Source organism: Artemia sp. Qi Xiang Cuo, chromosome 7 (assembly GCF_049724085.1).
Source record: "Artemia sp. Qi Xiang Cuo chromosome 7, ASM4972408v1, whole genome shotgun sequence".
Classification (NCBI taxonomy): Eukaryota; Metazoa; Arthropoda; class Branchiopoda; order Anostraca; family Artemiidae; genus Artemia; species Artemia sp. Qi Xiang Cuo.
Genome location: NC_142800.1, coordinates 19,421,367 through 19,447,286, shown reverse-complemented (window position 1 = coordinate 19,447,286; position 25,920 = coordinate 19,421,367). Strand labels below are relative to the sequence as shown.

General features: G+C 34.9%; 1 protein-coding gene across 1 annotated transcript in view; it reads right to left on the bottom strand.

Annotated features, from left to right (window-relative positions):
• The window catches only part of Appl (amyloid-beta-like protein), a 167,535-nt gene that overhangs the window by 81,906 nt on the left and 59,709 nt on the right, over nucleotides 1-25,920 (bottom strand). Inside the window, exon 4 of the mRNA XM_089092083.1 lies at nucleotides 21,546-21,767. Coding sequence (XP_088948209.1) covers nucleotides 21,546-21,767 — 222 coding nt within the window. The remainder of the gene's footprint in view (nucleotides 1-21,545; nucleotides 21,768-25,920) is intronic.

The following is a 25,920-nucleotide window of genomic DNA, read 5'->3' as shown; positions in this document are numbered from 1 at the left end:
ACTTATTTCTGATTGGTGATTTATTTTTAGCTTACCAATAATAGATCATTTTGCACAACTTAGTTAAGTGACTTACTTTACAGAATGATAGCGTGAAATAGTTTATATTTTTCAGCAATTTATTATCAGTCGAAGTAAACTACAGTACCGTTTTGTTTGTTTTTTCTACGTTCCAAGCAGATATATTTCAAATATTGTCATATTTTTATTGGCGAAAGCTTAAATGTGTTTTACATAACCAAAGAAAGAAACGGGGAAGAGACAAAAATAAGGGAAGAAAGAAATAAAAAAGCAAAATTAGAAAGAGATATACATGTTAAAACAAATACTGAATCTGGGTTCATTCTAATCCCAAGCCATAACTAAATCTGTCCTGAGTTTTTTGTTTTGTCCTTGCCCATGCCCTCAGGAGCCGATGTTAAGAGTCCTATATTAAGCAACCGATTTAGCCCAACGGCAAGTGATGCCTTATTTATTTATTTTACTTGGAGGGGGGAGGCAGTGGCCTTCTCGACCCAGTGTTGTAGGTCCACCCATGATCATGAAAATAATACAAGCAACCAGGTGTTATACTTAAACTAAGAGCCGCAAGTCGGCCAGTTTCTTTTCCGTTAAAGGCCCAGCCACAATGAGATTTTATTATGCCAAGATTTAGATAGCGCTAACTTGAACCAATAAGATTTTCCATAGAATTTTTCAATTGATGCAAAAACTTTGCGGAAAATCCTGATTGGCTAAATTAGTACTAGCTTAACCCTGGTAGTAGTAAAATCTCTTTGTGAATCCAGCTTAATGGATGTAATTTACTAGAAGATGAAACAAAGCTCGAGTAATATGCAACACAATTTTCTTGTGTAGGTTATTCCAGTGATGTGGAAGAGTAAATAAACCAGTTAACCAAAAATTATCGTTTGAAAACAGATCTATTGAGAAAGTGACTTCTTTCCAGCGAATCCAAAAGGGTATAGGATCATCGGTTCACAACAACAAATTTAGACACCAAAATCGATCCAGTCGATCAAATCGAAGAAGTACTTGATCAATTGGAAATCGATCAAGTACTCATCCAACTATACCGGTTCGATACTAGTACTCCATGAAGAAAACAGAGGGAAAAAAAAATAAATAAAAAAATTCACTGTTTGAGATGGCCCCGAAAGTTCGAAAATAGGATTTTTCAAATTTTCTACAGAGGCTTTAACGATTTTCATCCATATCAAGTCAATGGTTTGGTGAAGTTTACCTTTTTGGTAAAACCATGCAAATGTCCCCACACAAATTATTTTTCCATGGGCAGCATTAGTTATGACAATATTTACATTACCGTCACATGTAGAGCACTTTACACAACATAGTTTTACCAGCAATCATTTTTTTTTTATTTGGCTTTCTATTCGACGAGTGACCCCGGTGTTCACGTCTGAAAAATCAGACTATTTTCTTTCCTACTTCGAGAAACAATCAATAGGATGTTAAAGTAATCAATCACTTCTCTTTTTCGAATGGAAAGTCACAAGGCAGCCAACTTCCATTATTCTAAGGGAAATCAGTTGGAAAGCAAGACATATAATTTAAGCTCTTAGGAGGTTAATTCACAATCGCAAGCGAAAAATAAATTTGGCTTACTATGGTAACTAAAAGAATAATAAACATATTGTTTCAGATGGCGCTTACAGCTCGAAAATGAGATTTTGGACATGCTGAATAGGCTTTAGCGATTTTCACCTGTTAACGGCTCGGTACATGTAGCTGATTTCGGGAACCGATTTCAGCATCAGTGGACAAACGATAGCGGTAAGAAAAACTTGTTGAAAACAACAAATTTATTGCGCGTGATTTTCAAAAGAAAGAATCATGGACACAAGTAGTCAACTGGAGTTCATTAATGGTTGCATGTTTGATCTCAGCTTAGTTCTCAGCTCAGTAGCGGGGTCTTCCACCACAGACATCTCTGGCTGACTATTTATGTGTATCTCTTTTTTTGTGTGATGATCATGATGAAAATCGGCGCTGATTTTGAAATTGGCGCCGAAAACTAGAAAATTTTTCAAGCTCAATTTAACGCCGATTTTTTTAAATTGGCGCTGATTTGGAAATCAGTTCCCGAAATCAGCTTTCCCTATTTGACGAAATCATGCAAATACTTCCATTCAAGTTAATTTTTCGTGAAAAGCACCAGCTTTGACAAAACTTTGCATTGTTTTGATTAGTCTGACAAGTAGACCCTCTATACATCATATTTTCCAAAAATATCAATATTAATTTGGCTTACTGTGTGACCAGTGACAAAGGGCGCCAATTGGGTGAGGTCAACGGGACAATTGGCTACCTAGATTTGTAAAGAACCCTTTTTGGAATTTCGATTAAGAAAAAGAACAAAATAATAAACATATCCCCTAGATTTGAAAAGTACAATTTTTGCCTCTTAATTGAAAAAAAAAGTCGAAACAAAATCCTTGCCCACCCTCTGATTTTACCGCATGCTCACAGTTGGAAAACCTGGCTCTTTTCTTTCCTAATTCAAGAAACAATCAATTGGGTTCTAAGTCAGTTAATCACTTCTTTATTTGAATGGAAAGTCGTAAGGAGGCTAATTTCTATTATTCTAAAGGAAATCGGTTAGAAAGCGAGAAAGAGTAGGTGATAGGTAATTTAGGTTCTTTGAAGGCTAATTCACAGACGTGAAAGAGAAATAGATTTTTTTACAAAATAAAGATTTATAATTCTTTATATTCAATATAAAGATTTAAAACCACAAAAGTGACAAAATATCAAAACTCAAAGGCAAATGAACCCTCTTTCAACTATTTACAGCACCAATTCGATACAATCAGACCAGAAGAAAAAAGAAACTGAAGAAAGCGGCGGAAAAAAGCGTTTTTCTTTCTACTTTTTTTAATTTGGAACTGCACAGACAATTTGAATACACGTTTCTCCAGCTTTCTGCATTTACCTAAATGGTTTTCATTTATATCTGGTGACTTGAACGAATATCTTCCCCTTTTTTTAAAACTCTGTAAATATTATCATCCGAACTTCTTTTCGCAAATATTTAAAAGTTCCGGCAATAGTTACTTTCTTTTAGCCAAGCTATTTCCAAAGGTTTTAAAATAATTAAGGAAGGGAAATGAGTAAATCACCTTGACGGGTTATCTTTACTACCAAAGAATCCGTTCTCCTCAATCGCTTTTTTAGGGAGGGAGACAACTCTTTCTGTTGACCTTTCTTCACAACTATTCTTTAAGGATGTCCTTATCATGCACAACTGGGGTCTTTTGCAGTCCTTTTTGTGGCATCAGGTGTTTCTAATTCCTTTACAATTGATATTAACAAATAAAGGATTAAGGTAATTTCTGTTATGAGTCGAATTAAACTTCGGCAAAGGGATTCAACGTCGCTCGATGAGTTCGAATTAGAATAGAGGTTTTTTTTCAAACCTGTAAAAGCTTCATGTTTATGTAATGGTAGAAATGTACTATCGGCAGCATTTTACTGATACATATCCAAAGCAGATTGTTTTTTTTGTTTTGTTTTTTTTCATTTTTGTCAGACTTCTAAAAATTTCGCATTCAATTTGACGTACCAGTTGGAGTTCAATACATAAACAATGGGCAAAAACCCCTTCCCCAGGGGCTATGGAGGGTCATGTTATCCCCAAAGACATAGTTACTGGACCTTTCAAATATGCTGAACAAAATGGCTATCTCGAAGTTTGATCAGACGACTGTAGGGAGAAAAGGGCGTGTGAGGGGAGCTAGTTGCCCTCCAGTCTTTTAGGTCACTCAAAATGGTACTAAAACGTTTAATTTTCGTTTGAATTAGGCCTCTTCCAAAATTCTAGAACCACTGGTTCAAAATTTACTTTTCGAGTGAATTTTCTCGTATTTCAGGCAAATTTTCTCAGACTCGTACCTTTTGATGTGTAAAACTAAACATAAGGAATATTAAATATTTGGAATTAATTCAAAAGAATTCATTCCAAAAAAGTCAAGCATAAAAAGTCAATTCTTTTTAAGTATCTATTGATATCAAAATTCGGCTTTTTTAGAGTTTCGGGTAACTATTGAGCCAAATCGCTACTTGTAGTTTATAACCACTATTACCACGAGCTGTTTGATTCCAGCACACTCACTATATTATTTGTGGCGCTAGTAGTTCTGGACATTTTCTAAGAGTGATGTTAAAGCACTTAAGACCCTTATTCTTTTGAACTGAGCATGATCAGAGTGGTTCCTAGGGTTGATGGTTCTCGGGGAAAAATTGATTACAGCGCCCCCTCCCGTCTAAAATATAAGCAAAAAACAGTCGAATCAAAGTGAAAAATTGGAAGAAAGTGGGCAATTACCCATCCACGGAGCCCACCCCCCCAGGCCACGACACCTAGAGCAACTCCCCCCCCCCCTAGAAACGACTCTAAGCAAGACCATAATAATCTGCGAGTCATAAGAGATAAAAAGATTTTGTTTTTAAAAGATATTGCCAAGAGATATTTCCAAGGCCATATCCAAGGTTTTTGTTTGAGGGGGGGGAGGTACAATTTTTTTTAAACCCATCAAAATGTTTTTTTTTGTGCATTTTTATTACGTTTTTACGAGTCGAGAAAAACATTTCAGGGAGGAGTTAAAACCCCTAAGACGAAATGAAAATATTTTAACTGATAGTCAATTAAAAATCAAAAAACTTATAGGCTACCAAACAGCACCCACATAGAAAAGGCCTTAACTCCCAGAAAACTGCTACAAGTTGATTGTAAATACAAACAATTCATTGAAACTTTCTGTAATAAAATCAAATACCCCCACCTCGTACTTTAAACATTGTTTGTCATAACAGATACTCTCCAGAGACCTCCCCCATCCAGATACCATCCCATCCTTACAAAGACGCAAGTCAGAAAAATGTCTAAAGCAGGCATTTAATTTTCCATTGGTCGATAGAAAACCGACAAAATAATAACTAGAAACAAGTGCCCTATTTTATTTCAAGAGGTACTATGTGATTTTTTCTCTTTCTTTTTTTACATTTATTGCATCCCCTTAAATAAAGCCAGGTCTAATGATGGTACAATATATAGCTTCCAATTTCATTACGTTCCTAGATATTTAGAAGTTTCTCTTTTTTCCAAAAAAGATTTGTCTATGCTGTCGCTCACATAAATAATTGGAAATTAGAGCTCGTGATGTCAAAATTTTTCTTTTTCTCAAATCCTACTTTTGCACAAAAGCGCCAATTGGGGAGTACGTTTAGGAGAGAGGAAGTTTGACCCCCTACATTTGTTGTCCCTCACCACTCTAGATTTTCAGTTTTTTATGTTTTCCTACTAATAGTACAGTCAATATAAGGTTTGACCGCAAACAAATTGCAACAGAAATGATTTTTACACCATCTTGTAGATAAAAAAAAAAACTGTACAACATATCAAAAGTTGAGAAACCTAGCGGGGTGCAAAATTAGTGTTTTTTAGCGTTTTGTGTTTTATTTTTCGTTTTTAAGCCTAAATTTTCGATTTTCTCAAGGCTTAGAGTTTACTTCATGGGAAACACATTTCTGATGTAGTTTTATGTGCTGAACTCGAATATTACATCAGATTTAAGATACGGTGAACCAAAAGTGTTTCACATTCATCACCATTCACGAAGTTCGCGATTCTATTATAACATAGTCGTTTGACCACATTTCTTGAGTAGTTTTATGCGATGAACTCGAATATCACATCAGATCAAGGATATGTTCAACTGACAGTGTTTCACATTCATCACCAAAAGGTTTCTTCAAAATAATCAATCATCTCTTAATGTATTAACTGACTAAAATCACAGGTAACAAAAATCACATTGGTAAAAAGCAGGCAACTTTTCAAATGACTTGCGACATTCACTGGCAGTGTAGTTTGAAACTTCGTCGTCGAGATCGTCGATGAGATCTTCTGATTTGGGAGAATTATCACATTCTGCTCCCTGACAAGTTTTGCACGCGAGAGTGCAAGACATGCCGTTTCTGACACAAGTGCACCGAGCAGAGATGCAGTTTGAACGGCAGGAACACTTAACAATCTTAAGAAGTTGGGGAGGTGCTGGGGGTAGGTCCGTCATCACAGGGTATAATGTACCATTTCGGTCCTTCCAGCCCTACTCTTGAGGGTCCAATTCTAGATTACGGTCGTCATTCCAGGCGTGTACCTGAAAGTAAACTCTATAGCTGTGAAATGCTGCAGAGTTGGATGTGGGAGGTAGCTGCTCTGGGTGAACAAAAGCCGTTGCTGTGACGAGCTTTCTTTCGAAGAGCTGCTTTCGAAGCTCATTCAGATTTCCCCCCTTCTTTCCACCATATATTATAAGAAGTGCATCTTTTCCGGCTTCCTTGACTTCGATTTTTGTTGCTGCCTTCTTCATAAAGACCTTGGCAGATGCTCGAAAACTTTCGTCTTCTATCACTTTTTTCAGGGTAAGACCTTTTCCGATGTTATGGACACGTGATGTAGAATCATACCCAAGGAATGCATGGGCAAAGCGGATCAGACCGCATACTTCTTGGCCTAATCTTTTTTTTCCATTTCATGAATATCTCAGCACCTTCGCCCTTTATTTTTCTTTGGCTCTGGGGCAAAGTATACCTTGTTAGTGGAGACATCACAGTGGTAGCAGAGAAGGACCAGAAGATCCGTATCTTCTCCAATAACGGCAGTTACCTTCTGTTTAGCTGATTCGATAGCAGCTTTTACAATAGGCACGTCTGCATCACTGGGGGCTTGGACTACAAAATAGCCTTTTTTCCGGAGATGAACTGCAAGCGCACTAATGAATCTTGACTTGTTTTTCTTGTTCCCGAGAAATTCTTCTTTCTTAACTTTCAGACGCATGTCATTCGTGAAGAAAACCTCGCGACCAATCGTTCGATTACGATACGAATGGGCCATATCTTTGATGGAAGGTCCACTATCATACCCATCGAAAACAACAGTTGTGCCAGGGTACTTCCGCGAAATATACAGAGAGTAGCTCTGTATGACACCCGCATACGTGTCATTTTTTATCCATGGGACTCGGTGCAATAGAGATCCGCCGTCAAGTACGTAGTGTGTCCCGTCGTTCAGCACACACGGAATTTCTTCGAGTTTGCATGCAAGTGCAATGGCCTTGGCGAATTCGGCATTGTTAGGCACTCTCGGCATAAATAAGCTGTCAAACAGAGCAGCGGGATACGAACAAAGTTCATACCGGAAGCACTCTGATTCAGGAAGTCTTGTCCTTTTGGCTAACGCAATGAAGCGTTGGAATAGCAAAGCTGGATCCAGTCGCTTGCAATATCCACCAGCAGTTTGCGTTGTTGTTATATGGACTGCCTGTTACTTTCTTCGGAATACAAAATCCATCGCCACTTTTCCAGTCATGGCATCAAGGATTTTTAGCCCGACAGCCTTCGCACAGTCAACGTTTGCAGATTCATATGCAGTCAAACCGGTAGCAATGCTTCTAAGCTGGGTATCCCCTCCGAATGGTGAGCCATTTTCAAAGTACGTGACCATCGCCTGCGTATCCTTGAAGTCTCGTTCTTGTCTGGGGCCTGCGTTCTGCTTGTGCTGCTCGCTTGTCCCATAGAGAATTTGCGTCAGATCTTCCATTAGGAGGTTAACAGCAGAGCAGGTTGGGCGTGCTAAAACCCACAGCGACCTCTGGGTTTCGGTCATGCCCGTACCCCTAGTCAGCCCGCCTGCTGTTTTCAACGAGCGCATAAGCTCTTGTTCAATAACTAGATCCGTCGACAAGCCAGCCCAATAGCGATCAGATCGTCTGACGACGTGCATTCCTTGTTGGAATGAACTATGAACAGTAGGATGGGTTTCTTCAAGCTTCACCATCTTCTGAAGGTATATTCTGTACGATTTGGCATAGTTGTTGCGACCACAGGCCGCAAGAAAAGGTAGCATTTCAGACACAGACTTTAGGTGTAAGTCCCAAAGCCCCATCCGCTCAGCTTTGATGAAAGAACGAAGTATCCCAACCATATTCATAAGCTGAAACCACAGCTTTGAAGTTCTGTGCTGATACAGATAAAGTATCTTCTGGTCGACGAAACCTTTGATCCGCTTGAGTGCAGAATTTTCTTCAACCTCCGTCATTGCTGCCTCTCCATTCATTAGCTTGCTGTATAGTGTTTTAAGGTCTGCAACTTCTTTGGTGCCTAACTTTGTTTCAGGTTCTGAACAGGGATCATCGTCAAATAACTCGGAGAGCAGCACGGCATGTAGAGCACTATCAACTAGCAAGAGATCTCGAACAGCTCGTGAAATAGCCTTTCCACTTAGGAGATGGGGAACAGTGTTTGGGGCATATGCAAGTTCCAGGACTTCGCGGAGACCGGATCCTTCCATTGTGTATCCTATGCATCCAATAAAGCTTATGGTTGTGTGAAACCCACCGAGTTTCAGAACTACTGCTGAGAACTCACTTCCTGGTTCAGAAGCCTCAACCATTTTCATAGCTTTCCACCACAATGGCTGATCGAAGGTCACGACTGGGGCAAATCCATGGCGTTTAGCTTGGTCTGCGATGAATATCAAGGTAGAGTACACACAGGTGTCATCACTGGCAGACAGATCAATCATCAGGAGAAATATTACAGACGCTTTCCCCGGATGGTTTCCAACCATGACAGTCTGATGTGTCCCATTCCATCCCGGCCTTTCCCTCGTGGTGAATTAAACACGTACGCAGTTAAGAGGACCAAAAAGGGCGTCAAAAAATAATAGGAAAATTAACATTTATTACAAAAGGAAGGAAAATAATTAAGGGGCCCAAAGAAATGAATCTGGGAGGGACATTTATCTGACAAAACAGGGACCAAGGGTTCCAACAACGACAATCTTAGAATGTACGGAACTTTCCAAAAATATAGTAGTCAGTCGATAGGGCGACGTTATTCCTGACTTCATTCACCCCAAAGGACGAAAAAAGGGAAATATGGCCACGAAATACGAATTTCTTGTTTGGTGATGAATGTGAAACAGTAATGGTGGGACAAAACCTGAATCTGATGTGATATTTGAATTCAGCACACAAAACTAGTTCAGAAACATGTCTCCCATGAAGTAAATGCTAAGCTCTAGGATAACGGAAAATTTCCGCTAAAAACAACAAAAAACAAACGGAAAACGCTAAAAAACACTTATTTTGCACCCCGCTGGGTTTCTCAACTGTTGATATGTTGTACAGTTTTTTTTTCTCTACAAGATGGTGTAAAAATCATTTCTGTTGCAATTTGTTTGCGGTCGAGTCCTATTTGACGCTAGATTGACTGTACTATAATGTATACTGTAAAACAATCCATATTTTAAATTGTCTCAGCCGAAATGTCTATCTTCACGGGTTGTTGCCATTAGAACAACCTTAGTGGAAATAATAGTTTTTGAAAAAGAACCGATAAGCTCCTGAATCAATTGCTTTTCTTTTTAAATGAAAGTCACTAGGCGGTCAATGTCTATTCTTCAAAGGGATATCTTCTAGAAAACAAGGAACTAGGGATGAGTGACGTTTAATTTAATTCCCTTGAAGGGTAATTCGCTGGGGCGAAAGAGGAAAATCGTTAGTGTGTCATTTTCTGTGTGAAAGAAGAGCTCTATTGAGAACAAGGGCTTCTTTCCAGCGTATTTCCACCTTTCTTATTTATTCTAAGCTCAGTAATAAATTTTAAAAAGAAAGAAATGGAAAGTGCTTTTTCCCAGTAGAACTTCTTCCGAGTTCCTTGTTATGCTGTATAAGCAGTTTTTATTTACATCTTTAATACCCATGGGAAATTAGGAATTTCATTTCTTAGATTATTCTTTTTCAGTATAAATACTACAGAATAAATAAACTTATATAGGTTTCTGCAAATCGAATAATGTAGAAACAGGAATTTCAACAGAAAACAAAAAGATTGCAACATGTGGTTCTATCGAAAATCAAAAGATAAAAATAATGGCACGCAAATTGGAACCGCAGAATTCGAAAGTGGAGAGGATAGATATGAATATAAATAGCATTTATATACAAATCAATGAGTCTATTTTCCCCACTTGGTGTCACCCTCCCCTCCAAGAGTTTCAGGCAGTGGCACCAGGGCTGTCATCAAAAATACACTTAGTCTATTATGCTAAGAAATCATCTTTTATTTTTATTTTTTTCATATGCCTCTTTTGTAACAACAAAACCAATGTTTTTGAATTGATAGTAGTGAATGGGCGACGTAGAAGAACTGAGCACTAACAGGGTGTCAGCTACGAGACAAGCATCTGGAGATATTGATTTGAAGATATACATGCATATAGGCTAAGCGATATGTCAATTACAGGAACTATTACTGAAGGTTGTTGAGAAAAATAACCGAGTTAAAAAAAAAATAGCCAAGCAAAAAGAAGGGAAAGACCATGTAAAATGACATGAAATATATATAATAATATGGAATCGATTACTTTATCTTTTTTTACTAAATAACGGATCAGGAATCTACTAATGATTCCTCCCCTCACACAATTCTTAATTATAAAAAAAAAAACATTTCATTACATCTGTTCAATTCAAATTATTATTCCTTTCTAGTTTTCATTGTTATTGTTTTCGCCGTATGACCTCGCAAGCTGCGATACCGTTGCGCTGTTGATATAATTTTTGTATTTTAATTTATAATTATTTGTTGTACTACAATTACAACTAGCAAAAAGCTCAATTTACCACTCTTCTTGAAGACTACGGTACGACCAGACAGGGACATACGCAGAGAGGGCCTCAGGGCCCGGACCACTACCACCCATACAAAGAAAAATCCTAAATTTTTCCATATTTCTGGGCACTTCTTATTTAATTTAGGAAATAATATTTGTTGTTGTTTTTCATTATTACCCCCTCCCAATAAACATTCCTACACACTTGCCTGAGACCACGAATATTAAACTTAACAATATTTCGCCAGCTTACACTGCTATAATTTACAAGAGAGCATAAGTTTTTTAAGCTTTTCGCAGGAACATTTTCTTGTATCGAGATGTAAGCAAGAAAAAAAATTACTGTCTGTTGCTGAATAGTCTGGTTTCTTTTCTTTATATTACAAAGTAAAAACATGTCTTTTTTAACAGAAAGTAAGGAGCGACATTAAAACTTATAACGAACAGAAATTATTCCATATATGAAAGCCCCCGGTCTTTACGCTAAAGTTTGACTCTTTGTCAAAACTCTACTTCTTATAGTAATAATAAAAGAGCTTTCTCAATGAAAAAGCCATATATTTCAAGCCTGTATAGCTAATAACGCTGAATTAGCGAGCAACGCCAAGACATGCCAACTTAACTCCATGTTTGTATATACATTAATAATTGATTTTAATAGAAACTAAATAAAAAAAACAAGGTTTCTCAACTGAAAGTGGGGAGCATCATTAAAACTTAGAACGAACAGAAATTATTACGTTTAAGAGGGGATTGCTCCCTCCTCAACACCTCGCTCTTTACGCTACAGTTTTCATTGTTTTAAAAAGTAGAGCTGTGACAAAGCGTCAAACTTTGGCGTAAAGAGCGAGGCATTGAGGAGGGGACAGCCTCTTTCATATACAGAATACTTTCTGTTCGTTTTAAGTTTTAATGTCACTCCTTACTTTCAGTTGAAAATAAACGATCTTTTTATTTAATCACTGAAAGGCTGAACCAATTCTCAGGGGGAAATATTGAAATATTGAAATGTTGCTGAGTTGAAAAGCCAGAAATAGCCAGTAGCTTATTTTTCTTTATCCTGAGCTCAAATATTTCTAAATTAAGGTTTTTGTAATGTTCATTCATGTAATGGAAGTTTATTTGTTTTATTAATAATTTGGAAAAAAAAATTTCAAAATACTCTTTAATTCCAAATTTTATTATTGAATTTTGCTAAACACTAGAGTTAACCTGAGCAAAAAATTGATTAGAAATATCGAAATTGATATTTCGAATATCGAAAGTAAAAATATCGATATATCGCTTAATTAAGATATCGCCCAACACTATCAGTTACATTTTCTCCAACGATACAACTGGGACTGTCTTAAATAATTTCTTAGACCACACTGCTTTTCCATTTACGAAAAATTAAGTTTTAATTAACTTTTAATCAATTTTTGTTTAATTGAGTTTTTATTTTATTTTATTCACTGCTTTATAAAAATTAAAACCCGTTTTTCTTGCTTAATTTTTCGTAAATGGAAAAGCAATGTGATCTAAGAAATTATTTACGTCTAGCCTACGGGTGGCAAAAGACCAATTCAATTTTATTATTTTTGAATTTAGCAAAAAAACATGCTAATATAATTACACAAAAAAAGGTTTTAAAAAAGTGCAAAGTAAATAAAATAATTCTAAAATCGTTCTTTTTTAAGTATCATTTAAATACATATAATGAGGAGAAGTGCACGAGAAAGTTAAATTTACTAAACTTAAACCATGTGCTCAAAGATAAACGTTTCCAGAGATCACAAGTTGTAAAAGAACTTGTGATCTGATAACGTTTCCTTGGTGATTTTCGTAATACAAATGATTTCCAACAAATTATATCAATCTTCAAAAATTCTTTTGAACATGTTCTAAGATTATCTAGGGAAAAACTAAGCCAAAAACTTCTGCAGTTGAAAACGGAACCAGAAAAGCAAACACTACTAACGTATAATCCTAATCATTTCCCAGGCCCTGGGGTGATTATTTTAAGCAGAAAGAAGTTAACCAAAGAACAAAAGGAAATTCTTGAGAGAGGTATAAAATTCGGACTAAATCCTAAAAATGTACCGATAGAAGAAATTATTTCAAAGATTGAGACAGGGATCCATAAGTATTCCTAAATATATAAATAATGTAGATGACTTGGGCCGAGGGTTCGTTAATACTTTGACAAAATTTTTATAGTTTTCAAGAAAACCTTAGGAACAAAGATATAAAAGTTTTAAAAGATTTAAAAAAAGATGATTCTCCAATAATAACGACAGCGAATAAGAGCAATACAGTAGTAATCCTAGAAAAAGATGATTATGATATTAAAATAGAAATAATTCTAAATGATACTGCAATATATAAAAAACTTAACTCAGACCCAACTGAATTGTATGTGAAAAAATCAAAAAAGCATTTAGAAGACCTTAAAACAAATGGAAGTATCAGACCACAGATGTATTACAAGTTCTTTCCAAGGTGATTAGTCAGCCCAAGAATTTATGGTTTGCCAAAAATACATAAAACAGGTATCCCTTTAAGACCTATAGTTTCAACAACCAATTCACCAACGGTAAAAATCCAGAAATGGGTAGCAATGACACTTGAACCTTTATTATATCTCCAAGATTCGTATATAAAAAACTCGGAATTCTTAAAAGATAGATTTATAAGTGTAGAAATATCAGAAGAATCTAGATTGTTTAGTTTTGATATAAAATCAATGTATACGTATATTCCTTTTGATAAATCATTTAGTATTATATCCAAAAAACTTGAGGAACATAAAAATGAGATAGAAGAATTATCTTCGGGAATCGAACTGGAAACTACACTATATTTGGTTGAACTAACGAGTATGTATATAAAATACTTCACATTTATTGATGATTTTCACCGTCAAGTACGGGGATTGAAGATAGGAGGGTCCTTAGGACGCTTGTTAGGAAATACTTATATAGGGGATGTAGGAACTTTAGGTACAGAGACATATTTTCTAAAACTTAAATTTTAGCGTAGATATATAGATGATATTTTAGTTATTTGGAATTATGGGGAATCACTAATTGAAGGTTTTTTGGAACATTTAAACACTTTGGCAGGAGAATTAATTTTTACAATTGAAAAGGAAACAGAGAATAAGTTACCGTTTCTAGATATTTTGATCCATAGAAATAATAACGAACTAGCGTTTTCAATTTACCGGAAACCGGCTAATAACAACCGTTACTTGTCTTTCGCATCAAATCATCCGATCCAGGTAAAAAGGGGTGTGGTTATTTCTTTAGTTGATAGGGTATTAAAATTAGCATCACCTGAATACATAAGCAATGAACTAATTTTTATTAAGGATATTCTAGTAGGTAATGGCTATCCGGAAAATATGATTTCTCAAATAATTGAAAAAAGGAAGAAAAAAGTTGATGGAACCAGAAATATTAGAAGAAGGTGGTTCAAATCAAGAAACAAATTACATAACTTTGCCTTTTATCCCAATATTGTAACAAAAATTCAGAAGAGAATTAAAAAAACATAATATAAAAACAGCATTTAAATCAGGACAAACTATAAGCTCTTTGGGGAAATTATAGAGCTTCAGGGTAATTATAGAAATAAAAAGAATAATATATGGGGGTATTAGTATCAATAGAGATGAAGGGGAATTTAGGAGCAATTCAATTTATAATAGTTTAATTAAAAAACAGGTAAGATATTCAACCAGCACTGATCTCAATACTAGTTCTGAAACGAAAGATGATCTTGCGAACAAATATTAGAATGGGTTAAATGCTGGAAAAAGTGAACAAACTGCAGCTAAGCTTACAAGCCAACGATTCTATTCGGTTTATAGTTCAAAAACTGGTAAATGAGTTTCTTAGATCTAATTAGGGGTTGTGAGCCGGGGGTTAGTTGACCTTTACTGCTTTGGTTTAAGTATAAATATATTCTTCATTTTTGATAGATTTCTATTTATATACTGTGAGGAGGCGAGTTTGAATCATTATAAACATTCGATTTTGTTTATACGCCAGTACATGGAAGTGTTTATTTAATATGTGAGCTTTGTTTCCTATTTATTTATATTTTTTCTTTTGTTTTTATGTGTTTAGTATGTTTTATTTTGATTTAAGTTTAAGTTTTTCAAAAAGAACATTTTTTGTTTTTCCGTTGAGAAAGGCTACCGGATGTGGGGCTGAAATATTCGGAGTATGTTTGTTTAATTAAGCTTTTATTTTATTGTATTCACTGCTTTATAAAAATTAAAACCCGTTTTTCTTGCTTAATTTTTCGTAACTGGGACTGTCTTTACCAACTAACTCATAGTTTTTATATTAAGTCTCCCTTTTGGAGGTTTTCTGATGGATAATGCGATTATTTAAAAAATAAAAAGGGGAAAAAAGAACATATGAAAAAAAGAAAAAGTTCACGTTACAAGGAATAACATCAGCTTTCTCCTAAGATCCTTAAAGGATTTGACAATTTTTCTGCTTAACATTTCTTTCTGTTAGTTCTAAGCCTCAATGAAGGTTTTTTTTTTATTCCCGTAAGTTTAAAAGGATTTAAATTCACTGCCACTTACAAGTTTACACGACTAAAAGATTGGGCTCAGGCTAGAAAAATTCTAGGTTTTGAAAAATAGTTTTTTCGTGTTTTCTAAACTTACACTAGCAAGTCCAAGCAGCAAATATATGATTTATTCAATTAAATAAATAGTTCAGTCCACTATAATTTCTGCGAGAGCGTAATCCGTAAAGTTTAATTTTAAGTAAATGTCCGTGGATAACTTGTGGATCAAACTCCAAAAAGTAGGCTTCCCATAAAAAAAAAAAAAGAAGAATAGACATCACTACTTCCATGCGGAAAAATTATTCCCCAGATTGCTCAAGGAGGGGGACTGTAATTCCCCTCTAAGGAGTTTACAGTTTTGATGATTCCAATGGTACATTTTTCATTTCGATATGACACTATTTTCGTGAGTTTTCAAGCCATTTTTCGAAATTTCCATAAACTTGTTTTTGCAATAGACTTTTACCATTAAGATTAACGGAAATAACAGTTACCAATGCTGAATTAGCTTCAATTATCGATTCTTATTCATTTGACAGTTTTTTTTTTTGTTTGTTTTCGTGTTTTAAGATTTTCGGTTACAACGGGCTGGTTTGCTCTTTATTATATATTAAAATTATATATTAAATAAATAAAATGAAAAATAAATATATACAATTATAGCATAATAAATAATAAAGCAGCAAACGCATTTATATTTTTTTAAAGCATTTTCTGAAAACGAAGTTTTTCAAAGAAAAGTATAGAGTATAAAGAAAAGAAGAGTATAAGAAAAGTATATCTTTCAAAGAACAGAAATTAAAATGAATGAATAGTCAAGTCTAACATAAAACGAAGAGTTATTATCAAAACATGAGTGGTCCTACCACAACCCAAAACCTACTAAACGCCAGAGTGTTATTTACGCTTTACTGAAACCCTTTCTTTATTTTGAGCAGTGTGTTTTTATTTGTCATAGCATCAACATCAACACAGCAACAAAATAATATCACGGGGCTAATCAGGATCTTTCATCATATTCTTATCCTTTGTTGAATCAATTAATCAATATTTTGTAATCAGTTTTTTTTTTCAATACGGTTCCAAAAGATTTCTAGCAACAAGTCTGAAGGTATTTATCTTTCATCCGTAACGACATTTCTGAGATAAAGCTATGTTAATTGTTCTAATAGCCTTTATCATAATCGCTATTTAATCAGTGATAAAGCAATAGCGCTGCCTAAGTAAAGAAAGGTTTGGCTCCCATGTTTTACTAATAAAAATTAAAAAAATACAAATTTATCTACTATAAATTTTTATGTACTAATAAAACCATGTTAAATTTTATGTCTGTATCTGTAAATGAAAGTCACTGTCTACGAGATCGGCTAAGAATATCTCTTTTCTTTTTTCTTTTTTTTTCTTTTTTTTTTATTTTTTTTACCAAATTCACTTTTGTCTCCCTAAAATTCCTGTCATTCTCCCCAAATTGTCGAGACTGTTAGTAGAAGCACCGGCATTTGAGTAAAAAAGAAAATTCTAAATGCAATAAAATTAATAATTCTAAGGAAATATTTTAAGAAATGGAATGTTGTAAGGAATGTTGAGCACAAAGTTTCGAGTTGAAGGAATAATTAGTGGTTTGTCTGGAGTTTTATGTATACTCAAGGATTAAGAATATTTCAATGCAAGGTTAGAAGAACCAAAGTTATGTCAACTTAGTAGACAGGATTCAGGGATGGAAATGCGCCACCACGATGCCGCAAATACGGTTGGCGGAAGAGTGAAGTAATAATATAATTTTAAATATGAATGTTCTTTAAGTTTAAACGTGCCAAAAGGGCTATAAAATTACCTTTTTTCTTTAACCAAACTAAAAAAAAAAACAATTTTCATTACAAATTAAGACTGAATTAAAAATAAAACGAGCAGAAATTACTATAAATGAAGAAAAGAGACCTGAAAATAGTAGAAAATACAATGAAAAATGAAGCCAAACTAAAAACCGATATTAAAAGCAGAAAGGAGGCTGGTGTTGCAGTCCCTCAGAAACCGAAAGGCTAATATCATATACACTTTACTGAAAACTAGATGGATTACTTAAATCGTAAAGTTTTTTTTTAAGCCAATTAACCTCTATAAATTTGAATGGATTTGATTTCAAAGCAGAAATTTTTCCCAAAGAAGTGTGGCATCACCGCCCCTTAATACCCCCTCCCCCACAAAGGCTAAAGTTATAATTATGGTTTACTGAAACTAAATAAATAATTCAGTAAAATAAAGTAATCTAGCTTAATTTACTCAGTAGATTTTCTATACATTCGAAAGAGATGGGATTACAAGGAAGAACCATCAATGGTAATTCATGGCACATGAAGCTAAATTTATTGCTAAAAATACACTGATTATCGAAACAAAGATTTTCTGGAAGCTTGAAATGTCTTCAATTTATTTTGATACATTGAAGGAGAAAAAAACTATGCAAAAAAACTTTTTATTTCATTAAAGTGCAAATGACACCAGCCTTTTATGCTAGGCAAGCACCATGGGCTAAAAAATCAATAAATATAAGACTAAAGTACCTAATTTAAGCTAATCTGATTACCGGATGCATTTTTCCTGTTTCCCCCAAAGGCGGATCAAATGGGGGGGGGGGGGGGGGTGACCACCAAGCGATTTTTTCTGGCACCCTCATTCCGTTTTGTTCTTTTTTTACTCCTTCATCACAATAAACTTTCCAATTTGGTCAATTATTGGCACCCTTGTCACACAAACCCTTCCCCAAGATTTTGCTCTAGATCCGAGTTTGTAAGAATAATAATGAATTTGTCAAACCAAAAAAAAATTCACTTAAGGTTAATTCTTTTCTTTCTTCTTTAATAAAATAACAATGGGGCCCACAATTTCAGACATTTATCTCGATTTTTTTTTGTGACATATAAGCTGACAAGAATTTTCTGTTTGGTTTATTAAGCTCCTTTTTCATCTTTTACTTTTTTCGCTAAATTAGTTAATCGTTTTTCGATGTTTTATTTTCATTGCAAAATTTACAAGTAAAAGTAAGCGGAAATAGAGTTTTTGGCAAGTTTATCTGATAGAGCTAAAAAAAACGTAAGTCAATCAAAGTCATATTATTAAAGCTTGAGATTATCTTAATAATTAGATAAATTTATACAGAATGTATAAATAAATATTGTAGGACTTAAACTAGACAAGCATCATATGCTAAAGTCAATAAATTTAAGACTATCTAATTTAAGCTACTTTGATTATCAAATACTTTTTTCCTGTTTCCCACATACATTTAAATGAAATTATACTTGCAACATTGTAGGCTCGAGATTTGTGGGAACAATAATGAATTTGTCAAATAATTATGAATTTTTCGAAGTTTTGCTGTTGCTTTTGTTACAAAAACATTTTTTCTGGGGGGGGGGGGGTTACAAACACAAAAAAACAACTAAAAAACGCATAAAAACTTGATTATATTCATTTTTTGTCACGTTTTTACGGGTCGGCCAAACATTCCGGGGGGGGGGGGGGTCAAACCCACTAACTCCCCCCTGGATGCTGGATACGGCCTTGGTTAAGGCTCTTCTTTTTTCTTTTATAAAATAACAACGGAGATAATTTTCGGACATTTATCTTGATTTGGTGAAGCGACTAAAAATAAATTTAAAAATTAAAAATTTAAGCTTTTTAAGAAAAATTTCAATCATTTGGCTTAAGGGGATATTTTACCCGTGAAGAGACTAATAATTGTTTTTGTTTGTTTTTTTTTCCTCTCTCTCTCTCTCTTTCTTTTTCTCTCTCTCTCTCTCTCTCTTTATTTGGCCTCAGGTGGATTGCCAAAAGCACGACTTTCGTCGATCTGTAATCATGTGGAGTGGGATATGTAGGCGAGGCAAATATATTTTGCACTCCAAGTATGATATCTACTACCCTTGGATTGCTAACGCGGGAAACCACTTTTTCTTCTTCTTTTATTTGATTACGATTAATTGATATATTTATGATATATTTATTTGATTATAGATTATATTTATGATATATTTATTTGATTATTGATTATAGATTGATTATATTTATGATAATTTATTTGATATACGATTAATTTATTTTCTTCTTTTATTTGATTACGTTTTCTTCCAAAAAAAAACAGTTGACGTAAATGCGGAAATTGAACTGAGAAAGGTTTAGACTTATTTGTACTAAACAGTTTACTTTTCTGAGCCAAGAAAATGTTTTTAAGGGCTACAAGAATTTTGAGCATAAAAATGTAATTGCAAAGAGCAAACTTCCCTATTTCATTCCGATCTATGTTCTAATCTTATTGATTATGGACCGTTCGCACGTTAAACACAATTATAGCCGAAAAGTTGCTATTCTTGTCAAGGCAATCTGATTGTACAATTGTCAACTATTTTTGCAAATTAAAACCAAGAGCCCATTTTACTTTTACACTTATCGCACCAACTTTATGGGGACTGGTTGACAAATCATCCATTTATAAATTGCATCAAAGCACCAGCCCCCTTGATACGTTCCTTTTCTGAATTTATATATTTTTTTTATCAAATGATCAGTCATCGCAGAAGTTCTCAAAGTGTGGGGCACGGCCCTCTGGGGGGGGGGGGGCTTTATAGGGGGAGGGGCGCAAAAAAACACTGTATTGGTAGGACAGAAAGAGATTTGCGACATTCTCTTGATAATAGTTACCTCCTTTTATAATATGTACAATTCAGTATATTTATATATCACATACAATAGGCAACAATCAACAACAAACCATTATTTTTATTATGATGTACTATTTAAATTATTTTTATCAGCGGGACGCATGTCTGGGGTTGACCAAAGTGGGGGGGGACTGAAAAGTTTGAGAATCTCCGAAATTTTCTGCATTTGACATTTTCTGCATGACATTTTCTGCATTTGAATAGGGCAATTTTCTAACTAAAAAAAAACCCTTGCCCCCCCCCCCCCTTCAGATCAAAATGAAAGTAAAACTTTAATTTTCAAATCGAAAATAGAGTAGAAGACACTGCTCGAATGGGGGACACTGACAAGAAAAATACGAAAATTACCATAAAAAACAAGAAGAAAAAGGTAAAAATATACTTAAAATTGACTAGAATTTTATTTGAAGATAATTGTCATGATCCGAAGAAAAAAACATGTTTTTCTTGCAAAAACAAAACTTCCCTTTTTTTATATATATATACATAGGGGCCCACAGTCATAGCTAATTCAATTAAAGGAGCTGTTTCTCAAAACTTATTGTTCACAAGGTTTTATGGACGAAGGTTAGTTAGCATAATGTGGGCGGTTACATGTTTCAAAAGTACATACGCTAATGTTTGTTACTTTGCCAAATTTACGTGTCAATCCAAATACCTGAGCAAGAATTCTCATTCAAATCAAGTACTGGTTATTCGAACGTGCTTGCTCATAACAGTGAAATAAACAAGGCTCAGAATTTTCTGTTTTGTATATCAGTAAGCCAAAAAATTGGAAAAGTTTGAGACTTGGGCTACTGATTTCTCAGGAAAACGCGTCTCCAAAAAAAAGAAAGCAATTTTTTCCACCCGACACCTCAATTTTAGAAGAATATCATCAAAATCAATTCCTTTAGAATATCGTCAAATTTCGTCAATTGACGTCAATTGGCGTCAATCCATACAAATGTCCATGTTGACTTCTTTGAAAGAACAAAGATTTTAGAATTTCAGCAGATATCAGAAGCCTTGGACACCTTCATTCAGTGAGAGATTTAAAATATCATGCAGTTTCTATTCTCATAACTTGATAGACTCTTTTATAAAGGAAAAGCTAGTGAAATTCAACAAACATAATGTTACGGATCCTTGGCTGGCCAGCGATATACCCCTCCCCCCTCCCCTCTCCCCCCTGGTTTGAGTGAAGTTCGATTCTCAGCAGTTTCCCATGAGACATAAAGTCGCTTGGTGTTGAGCAATATTGACCACACAATTACACATCATTAAAATGATGACGAACCCTTTCCATGAGTTTTGATAAGTGTGCCCTGTTTTGTTTCACGGTCTGGGGATTGAGCTGAAACTTGCAGGATTTTTTTTTTTTTTGGGGGGGGGGGGTTTAAGGGCTTATAGTTTTGTGGTGGTAGAAGGGGAGGGATATTTTTCTCCAACCCTCAAAACAATACACAACACGGTTTTGTAATGTGTGTCGTACGATACTCTGCTAATAGTTCAAAAATGAACAACGACCTTGGTCAATCTCAAAGCGTTATTGGTACATTTGTTTTGCTTTTTTGTACCTTTATTAGCTTTAGGGCAGCAGACAAATTCCACACCAGAGAAGACATCAACACCGCATGGCAACAGGATAGCAAAGCTTCGAAGGCGAAGACCTCGGGAGCGACAAGCTGTGGATGCAGTTGAATTCCATTCGTCATAAGACCAGCAGCGGCTCGCGTTGTGGATATGGTCAAAGACACATTGCTCAGGAACTAGAAGGGCTTCACTTTGAAATGCACCCTCTGAAAAACAAAGCTTTATAAATTGTCATTCATCCATGTAATTATCAATGTTCGTCGCCAAACACTAGGATTTTAGCAGGAAAACAAAATACAGCCATACCTCGCTATACGGCCGCTCTTTATACGGTATTTCACTATAAGGCTCTTCAATTAAGGCACGTTTCCGATGTACGACCTAAGATGTTTCACAATAACAGCAAATAACTAGTTTTCGACGTCGATATACCTACATGTTGATCTTGCGCAAGCGCAACATCGATGCACACTCTTTCCTATATGCTCTTGTTTACGAGCGTTATTCAGCAGTGTGTAGACTGTAGACTGTAGCGTCTTCTTTTTCCAAACACGATACACATTTGATACCGCGCGTATCGTCCCTGGCAATATACGTCATAACCTTAGTTCAGTTTCCATAAGCTCATCGTGATGTGTAGATCGGAAACAATTGTCATTGCGCGTGCGTGAAGGCGGAGTATGAATCTTGTCTTGTTTTAAATCTGTTTCACATTTATTTAATGGAGAGTATAGCCTTTGTCGATACTGTATATTCTGTCTACTGTGGTGTGCTCATAAAGCTGCTGGTTTGGACCAGTCTGTGAAAGTTTTTTGTACATATTTATTACTGATTAATACCCATTCATCGTCTTCAGATTAAAGCCTTTTGAAAAAAATATGTCTGTATTCATACAAATACTGTCTGTAACATGAGACAGTTTCATTCTTGTCTATAGGTTACTGTTGTTTTTTTGTATTTTATTTTTTTTATGTACAAATGTATGCATTTGTTATGTATGTATTTTTTATTTGAATGAAATAAAGAGATAAAACACATTTTGAATGATTAACCAAGTTACATATTTAACAAATTTGGAACCGATCCCTTTCAATTTATATTGATATAACTGATTCCTCATACGGCTTTTCGCTTCGTGGCCAAATTTCGTGGAACGTATCTGGCCGTAAAGCGAATATGGGTGTATATGGCACAATTTTCCACATTTTACTTTAACTGTTTGGACTACTGAAACTTTTCTGCCCAGAATATTCACTGACGTATTCTTGTTCTAACCCCTTTTCCCAATTATTCTTTCCAAGTAACGTATACTTTTTATACTACGAAGAACATACTTAAGTAAAGTAACACACAATTATAACTTTGGGGAAGGACAGAAACTTTATGAGCTGAATACATAATTTTGAATAAGAAACTTATCTATATTATTTTGGAACGGAGCCAAAGGTGATACCTTCTTATGAGTAAAAACTGTCCAATTTAAGTTTTAAGTTTTATTTTCAAAAGCGACGAAAACAAATTTAGACAAAATACGCGAGAAATTGCAATCTGTTATCACACTTGATGCTCACTTGGGATGTCAGGTATGTAGTCTTTGACGTCTTATAAAATACAATAATCATAAAATGAACAGCAATAAAATGCGTTAGAAAAAACAAATAACCGTAAAACAAATCAACGGTAAAACACAGAAATAGTGTGACAGTCTTTACAAGCTTTATTCTTAGTTCTCCTTGTAATTTTTCAGAAAAAAAAATTATAGGTTTTTGCTTTCCTGAATATCAAACATTTTGGTTACCCGCTCAAAACTTGTAAGTATAGAACTAACAACTATTGCTTTCTGACAGCGATTTATCAAAGGGTTGTTAGCAACAATACTATTGTTGATTAGCAGAAAATACCTCCAGGCTTCACCAAACGAAACTTCGCGTCTTAAATATACCTCCAATTTTTTTGTTTTTGTTTTTATTGAATATGATAACTTTACTTACCAGACACCAAAAATTTCTTGGTTTCTTAGTAATCTTAATCATCATTTACATTTCTTTTTTTCTTCTTTTTGACATTACATAGATTTTGTAATTAGAGAAATTGAGAGAAATATACTGAGAGAGAGATTTTGTAATTAGAAGTAATTAGAGAAATATATCAATATGAATTAATTAGAGAAATATAATAGATAGATAGATAGATAGATATTTATTGCAATAAAAGCCACTTTGGGCCATGGCAAAAAAAGGAAAATTACACAAAATAATAACATGATTATAACACTCATAGCAAAGTATGGTAGCCTACATAACAATAACAACGCAAAATTACAAAACATTACAAAAACATAATAAAGCACACGATACCATTAAACTAACATAAATAGATAGATGTATGTTACATCTATCAAGGGCCATGACTACAAAAATAACAAACAAGAAAACAACTTACCCACATGCAACAATACTTTCCGCACTCACCCAACCCGTTTTACAAAAATCTATCTCTATGTGACATACCCAATTTTATATACTTTGCTATAATTCTTATTGTCCCATGATTTTTTGATCCCATTACTGAAACCAACCACTCACTTGTCCCCACATTAACAAAAAATAATTCTTTCCTTAAATCCTGTAATTCGGGACAAAGGGCCATGAAGTGAAGCAGATCCTGACCATTTTCTCCGCACATAGGGCATGAGTAAGGACCGTCCTGTACCCTTACCCTCCCTAAACATTTCCTCCTTTCTCCAAGTGCTAGATAGTTACCCCTCCCTGATAAATACCACTTAATTTCTTCACTATCTAAACCAACTTTAAAATAATTATCCTATCCCCAGACTTCCTTCACTTGGCGGTAAACACCGAGGTACACCAAGGCCGCGACTTCAAACTGCCATCTTTGACTCTCCTGATCTTCAAGCACACCCTTTACTAATTTTGCTACATTTTTTACTTCCAGACCTATCCCCTTCCCTTCATTCCAAACACCTGACAGCCCATAACTGTTTAAGATTGAACTCACCTGGGAATTCCATGAACTTTTCCTTCTATCCTGAAGCCACTCCAGTTAAGCTGTATTTACTAACCTATTATTCTGTAAACCAATCACCTTTTCCCAGTATCCTATCATTCTAACCAATCTTTTTATCCTCAATGAAACCAATCCTAGATCACCCTTTAACACCAGATTATTAAATTTCCCGCTTAGCCCTAAAAGTCTCCTGAAATGTCCTAAATAAATTCTCTCAATTTTTTCCCCTTTTTCAAAACCCCAAACTTCCCCACCGAAACTCAATGCTGGGCCTACCTTCTTCTCAAAAATTCTCTTCTGTAGCTTAATATCTGCCGGTCCTAGATGCCTAAGGGGACTCTTCAATAACGCCCATGAAGCCTTCTGACCCTTCCAACTCGCTATTTGCACCTGATCATTCCATTTCCCTGAACTTGTGAACTTACATCCCAAATAAATATAATCCTTAACTTCATTCATTTCTTTCCCTTTAAAATAAAACTTATTCTTTTCCCTTTCATCATTTCCAAAAACTAATATAACTGATTTTTCAATATTTAAAACTAATTTTTTACTCTCCAGATAACTATCCAAAATCTCTAACATCTTTTGCAAATCTGGAGCCGATTTCGCAAGCAATACTATGTCATCTGCAAATAATAAACAAAACAGCTCCAGCGACATTAATTTTAACATAGGGACATTTCTATTTCTAAAATACTGCTCAATATCATTAATAAAAAGAGAAAACAAACGCGGTGAGAGAGTGCATCCCTGTTTGAGGCCTACATTACTTAAAACTGGCCTAGAATAAGACATACCTACCTTCACTACTGGTTTAACCACCTCATACATTTTCATTATAACTTCTACTAACCTAATTGGCAAGCCTAATTTCACCAACACCACTTTCAACAAACTCCTTGAAACTTCGTCAAATGCTCCCCTAATGTCCAAAAACGCCGTATATAGCCTATTTTTTCTATGCCTCGTATATTTACTAGCTAAAGCCTGTAAACAAAAAATTTGATCAATTGTACTATAGTTTTCCCTAAACCCTGCCTGACATTCAATTAATATACCATTATAATGCAACCATTTATCCATCCTATTAGAAAGGACTCTACAAAATAGCTTACTGATAGAACTTCCTAAACTTATCCCCCTATAGTTCTTGTGTAGGTTTCTTTCTCCTTTCTTAAATAATGGGATCATAATCGATATCTGCCAATTTTTTGGCCATAGAGGTGTACTTAGAATTGCCGAGAATATCAATGCAAGCACTGGCAGTATCCATGCTCTTGACCATTTCAGCAGCTTAGTTGGTACTCCGTCGAAGCCCGGTGCTGAATT